The sequence below is a fragment of the Podarcis muralis genome, chromosome 10 (genome assembly GCF_964188315.1).
Source record: "Podarcis muralis chromosome 10, rPodMur119.hap1.1, whole genome shotgun sequence".
Lineage (NCBI taxonomy): Eukaryota > Metazoa > Chordata > Lepidosauria > Squamata > Lacertidae > Podarcis > Podarcis muralis.
In genome coordinates, this window is record NC_135664.1 from 73,454,329 (window position 1) to 73,468,101 (window position 13,773).

Here is a 13,773-nt window from a genome sequence, read left to right on the forward strand (position 1 = left end):
CAGGATGAGAACAGAAATCGTGTGGCGGTGGCACAGCAGCAGCGGGAGGCCCCATTAGCTAAAGTGGTACCTCAGGTTAAGAAGAGTTTCAGGTTAAGAACAGACCTCCGGAATGAATTCAGTACTTAACCCGAGGTACTACTGTATTGTGTCGATAGTTTTCTTGATCTTTAGGTGATGGGTACTGGAGAGGTGTCCAGAGATGTATCTGATAGAGGGACCAACTGTTGCACTTGTGTAACCCTTTGATACATACTAGTGAAGATGCTACTCGAAAAGTATTCTGGGTGAAGGGGGAGGGGAGGTTTTAAAAGTCGATGTAAATTGTCCAGGGTTGCTCAAACAAAGAGAGATGCAAGGAGCTCCAAAAGGACCTCTCCAAATGGGGTGAATGGGCAGAAAATACAACATCATAAAGTGATGCAAAAAAACCTACACCCATTAATATAATGTATAGGCTCATGGGTATGAACTGGATTTCTCTGTGTGCTCTAGGAGACCAGGGGAGAGAGAGGAGAGAGGAGCTGGTCGCAGCAGGAGGGGGAGTCTCCCTGGATGCTTCAGCGGATGGCCTCCTCTGATGGTATTATGGAAAAATATTATCCTCCCAAAACCCCAGAATAAGCAGTAGTGCTGGGGTTCCCCTAAGTGGTTCATGAGTGAAGATGGGCCCGCCAGGAGACTTTCCTGGTACCTGCAACCCATCGTTCCCCCTCTTGCAGTTAGGCTTCGGGGGGGGGGATCTCCCATTACATTTTAAGTTTTCTTTAGAACGTGCAAGGGACAGGGAAGAAGTTCTGTTGAATAAGTAATGTTTGGAGATCATGCGGTGGTGGGGGTGACAGAGTTTGGTGTAAAAACCACTCTGACACAAAAATACCCATCTTTCATGGGCCTTAGCCAAGCATCGGTGGGGTAGGGGCCACATGTAGAGCAAGTCCCACACTGAGGTCAAAAACACACACAGAAGCAGCAGGACTTCTTCAGTAATAGTTTACTGAGTTTTCAAAGCCTACAGTTCTCACTAGGTCCCCATTGAGGCACAAAACTTATCTCCTGAGAGCAAATCCCGTTTCAGCAATAAAAAAGTTCAGCACACAGGATATCTAAGTCAGGCACACACACTGGCAGAAGGGAGCAAGGGAGGAAAGAGGCTGGAACGACACAGGGCAATGGATGTGTGTGTTTGGTTTCATGTCGTCATGGAGGGAAGTCAGCAACTCAGTATATTCAGGGGCTTCTCGAAGCAAAGCTTTCTGCCCCTGCTTGCAGGAACATCCCAGAAACACACACTGTAATTCGCGGTGTATTGCCATATAGTAGTTCTTCTAATGTGGTCTAGAAGCCAGTATTGGACCAGATATCAATATATCGCCCATGAGTGAATACGGGACCCACCAGGAGACTTCCCTCGTACCTGCAGGCCCTCCTTCCCCCTCTTGAAATTAGGTTTGGGGGGAAATCTCCAATTCAATTTCAGTATTTCAAGTTTTCTTCAGAACGCGCAGGAGGCAGGGATGAAGTTCTGGAGAAGAAGAAGGGTTTGGAGATCATGCAGAGTTTGCGGCAAAAACAGTCTTGCATGTTTGAGTAGAGCAACTCCAGGGCATGAGCTAAGTATAACCGGAGTACGGGCCACGTGTAGAGCAAGTCCCACACTGATGTCAAAAACACACACAGAGGCAGCAGGACTTCTTCAGTAATACTTTACTAAGCCTTCAAAGCATACAGTTCTCACTGGGTCCCCAGTGAGGCACAAAACTTAGCTCCTGAGAGCAGATCCAGTTTCAGCAGTAAAAAAAAATTAGCAGACAGGAAATCTAAGTCAGGTACACAAACCGGCAGAAGGGAGCAAGGGAGGAAAGAGGCAGGAACGAAACAGGGCAATGTGTTTTGTCAGGGAATAGTCTGAAGCCAAATATGGGGGAATCCATTCTCAAGCAGATTAGCTTTCCTCAGAAGAGGAGCTGGAGGGGGAGAAACGGCCCCCCTCGTTTCTAGGGGTCTCAGAAGCAGGGAGAGACACAGACACAGATCAGATTAGACAGGAGTTACCTAGTTGGAGAAAATGACAAGAGAAACAGACTCAGCTGGCCCTGAAGCAGGAAAAGGGATTTCCTCTGAGTGGAACATGTCCCACGCTCCATACATCTAAATGAGTTCTCCCATCTGAGACTCTCGTGATGTTTCCTAAACACTCCATTATAACTAAAGCACTTTCTGTAACCCTTCCATTTAAACTGCTTCTCCTCTTGAAGGTTGTTGTTGGTTTGTAGGGTGGCAACTATTAAAGTTCTTACTGTGCATGTCTGTTGATGTTCCACTAGGACTGAAACTCTTATCGCCTTTGCTGACATTTATATGGTTTGTCTCTTGCGTGAGTTTGTTGATGAAAATCAAGCATTCCACTCTGCCTGCAGCTCTTTCCACATGCCATACAGTTAAATGGTTTCTCCAATGTAAGTCTGCTGATGTTTTCTAAGATTGCCACTCCAATCGAAGATCTTTCCACAATCCATACATTTATATGGTTTCTCTCCTGTGTGAGTCTGTTGATGTTGTCTAAGGGTTCCATTGTCACGAAACGTCTTTCCACACTTCATACATTTAAATGGTTTCTCCCCTGTGTGAGTTCGTTGATGTCTTCTAAGAGTTTCATTATCACTAAAGCTCTTTCCGCACTCCATACATTTATATGCTTTCTCACCTGTGTGAGTCCGTTGATGTTTTCTAAGGCCTCCACTCTGACTGAAGCTCTTTCCACAATGCATACATGTATAAGGTTTTTCCCCTCTGTGAGTCCGTTGATGTGTTCTAAGGGCTCTATTATCAGGAAAGCTCTTTCCACACTCTAAACATTTAAATGGTTTCTCCCGTGTGAGTCGCTTGATGTTGTCTAAGGGTTCCATTATCACAAAAGGTCTTTCCACACTTCATACATTTAAATGGTTTCTCCCCCGTGTGAGTCCGTTGATGTATTCTAAGGCTTCCTTTGAGACTGAAGCTCTTTCCGCACTCCATACATTCATATGGTTTCTCCCCTGTGTGAGTCCGTTGATGTATATTGAAGTTTCCACTCATACTGAAGCTCTTTCCACAATGCATACATTTATATGGTTTCTCCCCTGTGTGAGTCCGTTGATGTATTCTAAGGTGTCCATTCTGAATGAAGCTCTTTCCACACTCTATACATTTAAATGGTTTCTCCCCTGTATGAGTCCGTTGATGTGTTCTAAGTTTTCCATTATCACTAAATCTCTTTCCACACTCATTGCATTTAAATGGTTTTTCCCCTGTGTGAGTCCGTTGATGTCCTCTAAGGTTTGCATTGAAACTGAAGCTCTTTCCACACTCCATACATTCATATTGTTTCTCCCCTGTGTGAGTCCGTTGATGTGTTCTAAGGTTTCCATTATCACAAAAGGTCTTTCCACACTCCATACATTCATATGGTTTCTCCCCTGTGTGAGTCCGTTGATGTCGTCTAAGGATTGCATTTAAACTGAAGCTCTTTCCGCACTCCATACATTCATATGGTTTCTCCCCTGTGTGAGTCTGTTGATGTCTTCTAAGGTTTCCAATTAATCGGAAGCTCTTTGCACACTCCATACATTTAAAAGGTTTCTCCCCTGTGTGAGTCAGTAGATGCATATTTAGGCTTCCACTCTTACTGAATTCCCTTCCACACTCCATGCATTTAAATGGTTTTTCCCATGTGTGAGTCCGTTAATGTATATTGAGGTGTCCACTCTGACTGAAGTTCTTCCCGCACTCCTTGCATTTGAATCCTTTCTTGCCCATGTGAGTCGGCTGATGTGTTCTATCAGTGAAAGTCTTTCCACACTCCATACCTTTAAATGGTTTCGCCACTTTTGAGGTTTGTTGATGTGAGCTATGTGTGCTCATTCAATGAAACATGTTCCACATTTCACACATTTCAATGTCTATATCTAATGAAACCAAAGGTGCCCTTTCCCCTGGAAGTCTGTCTCTCTTCTCCATGACCCTCCTCAGCGTGCGAGGAAAGGAAATCCTGTTTGGGTTTCAAGGAAGAGAACAAAGGAAAAGAGAGCATATCAGATGCAATTAGCACCACCTCATATTTCAACATGTCCTATATTTCCCCTGCATCCTACCCAGGTTCCAAATTTTTAGGAAATGAAGATGCAATGATGTCAAATGATAGTAAGGCATCAGCAACCTTTCGTTATGCTCAATCATCATTAATAAAGCAGCATGATCTTGGAAAACAGCCTTTTCACATCAATTGTTTTCTCACAGGAAATGCAGCTACTATCTCTCCATGAAAAGGCCCTCTCTGTCTCTGGTTCATCGTTCCTTTGGACATTCCCCATCCTCGGCATCATAATCCTCCATCCACCCCTGTTTCCACCTCTAGATCTTCATGAATCACCTGCACAGTCCCAATGGCCTCAGGAAGTCCATGTGGACCATTATATGAGACCCAGGTCTACATCTTTTCCAGGGAGTGTGGTCTGGGTCAGTCAGAGAACTAGAGACAAGGCTTGGTGCTTGGGGTCAGCTGAATGGGTGCTCAGGGAAGCTCCTGTTCTTGGAGACGGACCTCCGTCTACATGCCTCACATTGCATGGAGAGAGCAGGAGAAGCAGAAAGAAAGGAGCTGGCAAATGGGAAACACCCCACCCCAATTGTTCCTTATAATAATGATGTGCTGCCTGATCTCGAGCCCCTCTTATGACACAGGACTATCCTAATCTGGCACTGAAAAGCTGGATATTAAAGGCAAAGGGATAACTCTACTTAGTGGAAACTTCATCCTTGAATATGTAGTACAGATTCATTAACAACCTGAAGTTGTGTTATTTCTTGAGATATGAATTTATTCCTGATCTGAGCGTTTTTTCCTATTCTCCTAACTATATGTCAGTCTAGGAGATCGTTATGAAGGAGCAAGTTCTGCAACCTAGAGCCCTAAACAGCCTCGGCCCTGTGGACCTGAAGGAGTGTCTCCACCTCCATCCTTCACTCTGAACACTGAGGTCCTCCTCTGAGGGTCTTCTGCTGGTACCCTCCCTTCAGAGGTCAAGGAAATGAACAACTATCTGACATTTAGAAGATAGTTGAAGGGAGACCTGTATTAGGAGGTTTTTAATGTTTGATGTTTTACTGTCTTTTATGTGTACTGGAAACCCAACCAGATGGGCAGGGTATAAATACTACAATCATTTGTATTATCTTGTGATTTTTTGGTAGTTATTTTGGAATTTGTAGTGCAATATCAGGTCACGAAATGTTTTGGGTGGAGAAAATCACAGGGCTGCCGTAAACAATAATCCCACCCACAAACTCTCATTCACATACAGTCTGTAAATTTGGGAAGGTCACACAGCTCACCTGTGCTAATACTGGTAGTCTTTGGCCTCCATAGGCACACCCTGTCTGTAGAGCCTCCAGCCACAAGCACTGTCTATCATGAACATGGGTCCTTTGACTGGGAAGAATCTCAGCTTGTCAGTCACTCTGACATTGCCTACAAAACGTAAGAGGAACAGAAATGCAAAGGAGAGCCTGTCACCGAAATTTCTATTTAAAGATGAACAAGGAAGAATTTTGGCGATTGAAATCCAGACACAAGGAGAAAAAATTTTGATATTAGGAATTTACGCACCAAACGATGGGAAATCAGAATTTTTCAAGAAGCTGCATGAGATTATGCTGGACTATTTGGACTATCCCAACATCATTATGATGGGAGATATGAATGGGGTGGTATCTACAAATATGGATAAGTCACAAAATCAAAATTTAACAACAGACGGCAGACTGCCTAAAACTTTCTTCGAACTAACTGACAATATGGACTTGATTGATATATGGAGGACAAAAAACCCCTTAGGTAAAGAAGGAACTTTCTTTTCTGAGGCTCATTTGTCATGGACAAGAATCGACCAAATATGGACAACTAGAGGGCTGGCACCTAAGACTAGAAAAGTGGAAATCTGCCCAAAAACCTGCTCCGACCATAACGCCTTGAAAGTGGAATTGAGACTTACTCCAACCAGTTCCTTCAGATGGAAAATGAATGACACCTTACTAAAAGATCAGGAGATTGTGAAGAAGGCCCAAAAAACTTTAAGAGACTACTTTGAAATAAATTTGAACACTACGGTAGAAAAGAGAACGATCTGGGACGCAAGCAAAGCAGTTATGAGAGGGTTTCTGATACAACAAAATACGATCAAGAAAAGACTCTGGAATGAAAAAAAGGAGAAGATCTTGGAGAAAATAAGAGAAGGAGAGAAAAAACTGAGAACTAAACCAAAGTCGAAGGAGGTGCTGAGAGAAATTAAATTCCATCAAGCACAATATTCGAAACTGATAAATCAAGAGGTTGAATGGAAAATTAAACAAATGAAGCAAAGATCATTTGAATCAGCAAATAAATGTGGAAAACTGCTAGCATGGCAGTTGAAAAAGAGACAAAAATTGAATACAGTTACAAATCTAGAGATTGAAGGGAGAATCGTTCAGAAACCAGAAGAAATTAGAAAGTGTTTCCAGAGATATTTTAAAGAACTTTACGCACAGGGGCCACAGAAAGGGTTTGAGATAGATCAGTTTTTAAAAACCAATGGATTACCAAAAGTAACCCAGGAAAAGAGAACAATCCTGAACTGCAAAATAACGCAACAGGAAATTGAAGGTGCCATTCAGAATATGCAACTAGGCAAATCTCCAGGCCCTGATGGACTTACCTCCAAATATTATAAGACTTTGAAAGACTATTTGATACAACCTTTGATGGAGGTTTGCAACCAGATTATGGAGGGGAAGAAGGCACCGGAGTCGTGGAAAGAAGCTTTCATCACATTGATTCCCAAAGTGGAAACTGAAAAGACTCAACTTAAGAACTACCGTCCCATCTCACTCCTAAATGTGGATTACAAAATTTTTGCAGACATTCTGGCAAGTAGACTTAAAAAAGTACTGAATGAAGTAATTCATAAGGATCAGGCAGGCTTTCTCCCAGGAAGACATTTGTTTGATAACACTAGGAATATCATTGACATTTTGGAACTTTTGCAAACTAATATCAACACAAGAGCAGTGTTAATTTTTATTGACGCGGAGAAAGCCTTTGACAACATTTCTTGGATGTTTATGAAGAAAAACTTGGAAGGGATGGGAGTGGGACGGGGGTTTGAAAATGGAATAGAAGCAATCTATTCAGAGCAAAAAGCTAAACTGATAGTGAACAATGTGGTGACAGAGGAGTTTAAAATTGAAAAAGGGACACGACAGGGGTGCCCCCTATCCCCTCTCTTATTTATTACAGTCCTGGAGGTGCTTTTGAATATGATTAGGGAGGACCGGTTGGTACAAGGAATACAGGTCGGAGTGAAACAATATAAACTGAAAGCTTTTGCAGATGACTTGGTTTTAACATTACAGGAGCCAGAATCTAGTACAAAAAGAGTTTTAGAATTGATTCATGAATTTGGTTGGGTGGCGGGATTTAAGTTGAACAAGCAAAAAAACCAAGGTTTTGGCCAAAAATTTGACACTTACAGAAACAGATGGGTTTCAGAAAGAGACAGAATTAAGTGTTGTTAAAAAAGTGAAATACCTAGGGGTTCACTTGTCTGCCAAAAACTTGAATTTATTTAAAGACAATTATGAAAAATGTTGGGCGGAAATCAAAAAAGATTTGGAAATTTGGTCAAGATTGAAACTTTCCTTGTTGGGTCGAATTGCAGCTATAAAAATGAATGTATTGCCGAAAATGTTATTTTTGTTTCAAGCCCTACAGATTGTGGACAGAGTGGAATGTTTTGGAAAGTGGCAGAAGGACATTTCCAAGTTTGTTTGGCAGGGCAAAAAGCCCCAAATAAAGTTTAAAATATTAACTGATTCGAAAGAAAGAGGGGGGTTTGCCCTGCCGGACCTGAGGTTGTATTATGAATCTGCAGCCTTCTGCTGGTTGAAGGATTGGTTTCTGTTGGAGAACACTGATGTCCTAGATCTGGAAGGGTTTGACAATGCTTTTGGTTGGCATGCATATTTGTGGTACGACAAGGTTAAAGTTCATAAATTGTTTCAAAACCATATTGTCAGAAGAGCAATATTTATGGTCTGGATGAAATACAAAGACTTACTAGAGGGTAAGACCCCGAGGTGGCTATCACCGGTGGAGGCCAAGGCTCGAAAAAGACCCAACATGGAGGCCTACTGGCCGAAATATTGGGAAATAATTGAAAAAACTGGAGACAATTGGAGGTTGCAGAGCCAGGAGAAATTAAAAAACAAGGTGCGAGACTGGCTACATTATGCTCAAATTTAAGAGGTTTTTAAAATAGATAAAAAAGTTGGTTTCCAGGTGGAAAAATCGAAACTAGAGACAGAACTGTTAGAACCAAAAACTAAGATACTTTCGAGAATGTACAACTTGCTGCTTAAATGGAACACACAGGACGAGACAGTTAAATCCGCCATGATAAAGTGGGCACAGGACATTGGGCACAACATTATGTTTGAGGACTGGGAAAGGTTATGGAACACCGGAATGAAGTTCACGGCATGTAATGCCTTGAAGGAAAACATTATGAAAATGATATACCGGTGGTACATGACCCCAGTCAAGCTGGCTAAGATATATCATCTGTCTGATAACAAATGTTGGAAATGTAAGGAGGCTGAAGGGACATTCTTTCACCTCTGGTGGACCTGCCCAAAAGTGAAGGCCTTCTGGGAAGTGATTTATAACGAGTTAAAAAAAGTATTTAGATATACCTTTCCCAAGAAACCAGAGGTCTTCCTCCTGGGCATGGTAGACCAGAAGGTGTCAAAGAAGGATAGATCTTTGTTTATGTATGCTACTACAGCAGCAAGAATCCTCATCGCAAAGTACTGGAAGACACAAGATTTACCCACGCTGGAGGAATGGCAGACGCAGTTGATGGACTACATGGAATTGGCTGAAATGACTGGCAGAATCCGAGATTTGGGAGAGGAAATAATGGAAGAGGACTGGAAAAAACTATTTGCAAAAAGGACTATTTGCAAAAACATTATAAGCTGTATGAATGTTAAGAATGTGCACGATTAGGAAACTTTTGCTTCAGCAACTCGATTAGGTGAATTGAAAACTAAGTTATAAGAAAGAAGAAGAGGAAACAAGAAATAATTTTATTATGTTTATTTTAAATGTACAAGAATTGGGATACAACATTGGGAATCTAGAAACATGATAATTGAAAGATACAGTAAGTTATGAAATAAGGTAACAAATTGCTGACGCTTTTATTACAAAGAACGCAGGGTTTGGAGGATGTGAGGAAGTCCAGTTGGATTGTTAAAAACATTATGGAAAGTTGGATTGTTATATATTTCTTTTTTTCTTTGTTCTTTTTCTCTTTTCTTTATTCTGTATATTCTTGACTGTAAGGAAAGAAACTTAATAAAAATATTTAATAAAAAAAAATATAGTAATCCTGAGATCAATTAAATAGGTTCTGCACCCCTGTTTCTGATGACAGGTGTACATTATTCTCATCCTCAATGAACCATGCAGTGGAAAAGACACTTGAAGATAGAAGCCTGAGAGAGAGGGAAAGGTTTCTGGCTGCTTCCTGGGTGGGATTGCAGAAACAAAGAGCCTCCCCCCTCCTCTCTTCCTCTTTCTTCTCCTCTCCAGGGTGAACAGTGGTTGGACTGGGCAGATTCGCTGCGTCTGGACAGGGCAGGGGCTTATGGGAGGGAAGAGGATGGAGCTTGTAGGAAGGAAGGGGTGGGGGAACTGGAGCCCCCACTTTCCAGGGATCCCTCTCTGGTTGCCTTGTGTTACGGAAAAATCTGGGTGCGAGGCTGCTCTGCCACCCAGCTCATCGGACTAAGTCCGTGGGTCCCTGCGGAAGAAAATGAGCTCAGCCGGACGCAGGAGCAAACTGTAGAAGATCCAAGTTTATTGCGCAACAGGTTCAAGGCGAGATTGAACCCCGAGAATGGGGCGACATAGACTTTTAAAAGTTCCCTCCAAGTCCCAGAATACAGTGCACGAAACGTCATGAATACATTTTGGGAAGGTTGGGTTTCATGGATTACATCATGAATATATTACACACGTCATGAATATGTTTACAGAGAGGTGGGGTTACACTGATTAACATTTAAGACAAGGGAGGGGGGAATGTGCAGAGTGAGGGATATACATAAATAAACATTTCTTGAGTACCGGTGGTGGCAGGACAATGGGACAGTGATATGCATCGTCTGCCACCTGGTATTGCCCGGAGGAAGGGTTAGGCAGGACGATCTGACAGGATTAAGAAGTTCCTGTGTACGTGACTTGTCGTCTTGAAGATTATGGAGGTAGGGGTAGCAACATGGAGTCCAGAGGCAACTGAGTTGAATGTCACCAGGATGGAGAAAATCGGAGTTGTGGTTGATTTTATATCAATTTCTAAAGGTTTCAATGCTTTCCAGACTCACGTTAGGAATAGGGCGAGAGAAAGGCATAGGAAAGATGGGGCTTATTCCGCCCGCGTGAAGACAGGAAAGAGAGCCTTTTATTTACAAGGCAGGGGTACAGTGTGGTGCCTATGCAATGGTGCGGGGGCTGAGGGTTCGAGGCCGGCTGGGCACTGCAGGGGCCATCGCCTCGGACCCCTTCAGGGAGCGGTAGGGAAGGATGGGTACCCCCCCCCCTGTTCCTTCCATATCAGTCCCCCATTCGGAGATAGATTTGCATTAAAGTTCTGCAAGAACTTGCAAATCTTTTCTCCGCACCCTAAATCTCGGTGAATGTAGGGGTGCCCTGTGAGTGGGAATAGGCTCTAATGAAAAAGGAGGTGGGTGGGCAGCAAAAGAGGGAACAACACAGACGAATAAAATTACTTGTGGCACCCTAGCTCTTTCAAACACTTTCAATAGTGGTGTATGCTTTACATTTAGCAGGAAGGTCCACTACTGACTGAAAAAAAATGCAGTTTGCTTTTTAGCCCCACCGTTTTTGTGTTTTCAGGTGCCAAGCTAGCTCTTCTGTGGTCTCACACCGGCATAGTGGTACAGTAACACATCCTGCTGAATCCCCTCAGGGCTTTCATTTAACCATGTCGCCTGGCAACCACCATAGCTGGCACAGGCTCGGACACATCATGAGAGATATGTCTTCGCCTTGGTCTTTCTATGGGGTTTTCATTATTGCAGGCTCTGGTCTCACACTCATGGAAAGTTGTCCACTTGCTCTTAAAGGACCAAAAGCTAGTTGCAGCCTGGATACACGTGCCCAATTCCGGTAGAGTCCAATTTGAATTTATCTTGCCCCGGGGTTCTCAACTTTTCAAAACCAATATGTTAAAACCAAAGCCATTCCTAAGGGGGCATTTGTCCAAATGAGTCAATTTAACTCTATAAGGGACCATTCTTGCTACATCAAGGCATATACAATTTTCTTGTTACCAATAATAATATTACGTATGGTAGTCGTGTCCTCAAATAAGTAAATAAAATTTGGGACATGATCTACACCCAATTTCATCTGGCATCCTAATCAAAACATCTCAAATAATAATAAGGAGTGTTGCTTCAAATCTATCTGATAAAATATGGTTCCGATAATAATACTTGGTTGTGGTAGATTAATTTCGCAGCTATAGATGAAAAGCAAGATTAATAAGTAAATAAATGCAGAACAATTGCTACTTGAAGACAGTACTGAATCTGCAAGAGATGCAGAGAAATCATAGAAAAGATTTGAAATAGTCTTCTGGAACAGAAAGGAAGAAATAGTAAAATCTGGGAACTTCATATACAGAAAAACATTGAATGCATAAATAAATGGGTAGGGAAGGTTGGCACTCTTCAGAGTGCCAGGTGGGACAAGGAAATATGATCATCAGTTGACTTAATCTAAGTATAGTCTGCCCTATTGGAAAGCATTGTAATATATGGGAGTCTTCCATGAAGACTTGGGGTGTAAGCCATATCCTTCTGCTGTTCATAGTTATGTATGTTACATTACACAGAAATTTTTCTTTTGTGGAGATAACACATAATCAGACACACTTCAACATTCCTACATAATAACACATAATACACAAAACAAACCAATTAAATATCAGTTGCATATTGACACAATTGTGATCTTTTACGCATGTATCTTCTGAATCCCTGGAGCACCGAGGCTTGAGGTTCAAGTGAAAAAATGTCCTCGCTATTCAACTCCTCCCCGTCAGTCTACATCCTTTGAAAGAGATAGCTGTGGGCACTCTGGCGTCTGTTGTGCAGGTCTTGTGATCGCGAAGAACCGAGTTGAGGGAGGGGTTGTTGCCGCTTTTCATCATTGCACATCTGTATAAGTGATATCCTGTAAGGGGGCAGGGTTTTGGGGACTTAAAACATGGTTAGTCTAGAAAGAGAACTGTAAAAATACAAAGGTTAAAAAAAAAAAAAAAAAAAGGAAAGAAAAAAAAATTAGATTACCAGTCAGATGAAACCAGACTTGACACAAAGACATCAGACTTAGAAAAGAATTATTATTAAATAATACAAAGATATTATCAAAACCACACGGATTACTACTGGACTGAAAAAATGGGAAAACAATGGGGGGAAACTTAATTTAAAATTGTGCAAGTACCTTGCACTAGACAAAATGATAGAATTAATAAGAAATGCTCAGGCAAAAGGTAAACAAATACCATTCCACAAACAATGTTTGGTTGTGCTCCGATTAAATCACATATCCTGTTAAAAGGGAAAATTATTTCATGTGAGAAGCCTGTCAGGAAATGCTGTTCCTAAAATGCACACAAACAAAGTCTGTGATTTAAATCTCATTGAGGGAAACAAAGTCTGTGATTTAAATCTGATTGAGGGGGGAATGCTTTGATATTTACCTGTGAAAAGAATTTGGCATGTTAAGATTTGAAACTTGGCAACCTCTTGACTTGATGGTCTAGTACTTAACTTTTTTTTTTTTCATAGCCCCTGGAGCAAGACACATTAATGGTTCCAAGTTTTACATAAGGAAATTTGGATAAGTTTTCTCCCTGCAGTACACACCCTCCAAACCTCCTCTCTCCCCCCTACAGTTCCCCCTCCTTCCTCTCTCTCTCTCTCCTTTTTTTTTTTTTTTGATTGATCTAGCCTCCGTGCATGTGCAGAGTTCATGTCTCAGCAAACCTTTTATACTATTGAAAATGTTGCATCTTTTGGCTAAATTACCATTTGAATAAAGGAAATGAAGGGTAAGGAGTAGATTTAAAAAATAGGGTTAGATTTTAAAGCAAAAAAGAGAAACTCAGCAATTCAAGTATTCACCAAAGCTAGCAATTTCAGCCCAAGCAAAGGGACTGCTTCCTTTATGTACAGGAAAGGGCTATCATTATTGGTCATTTTATCTGGTCATTCGCGGAACAATCAACCGCTCTCTTATTTATGAGTAAAAATGGCCAGTCAGAATTCATAGGATTTTAAACATTCTCAGTCAGTTCAGCCTTACCATTCGCAGACAAATTTTTCTCCTGCCCTTTATTTACAGGATTGGTCAAGGCTAATTCTACTTGATTATTCATTTGTATGTGCTTAAACTTTGAGTGGACTTTTAAGTCTGATTTTTGTAAATAATAGACAAAACGATAAACACTGTAATCACTTAAATGCCTGATATCACCAGTTCTGCTTCAAACATCATGGCTTCACCTCACACCTTTTAAAAAAACAAAGAGCAAATCTGGGCTGAATTTCAACTCATCAGCCACAAATTGGGAAAGTTGAAAGGGACCTGGGGTC

The 13,773-nt window shown here is 41.6% G+C and overlaps 2 protein-coding genes across 2 annotated transcripts in view; both read right to left on the reverse strand.

Annotated features, from left to right (window-relative positions):
• The window catches only part of LOC114605989 (uncharacterized), a 35,479-nt gene that overhangs the window by 17,856 nt on the left and 3,850 nt on the right, over positions 1-13,773 (reverse strand). Inside the window, 1 exon segment of the mRNA XM_077935480.1 lies at positions 5,377-5,512. The gene's annotated coding sequence lies outside the window, so the exon portion shown is untranslated.
• The window catches only part of LOC114605997 (uncharacterized), a 32,401-nt gene continuing 19,606 nt past the window's right edge, over positions 979-13,773 (reverse strand). The window contains 2 exon segments of the mRNA XM_077935474.1: positions 979-2,871; positions 2,873-3,713. Of these exon segments, the coding sequence (XP_077791600.1) occupies positions 2,442-2,871; positions 2,873-3,713 (1,271 nt within the window). The 3' untranslated portion in view covers positions 979-2,441.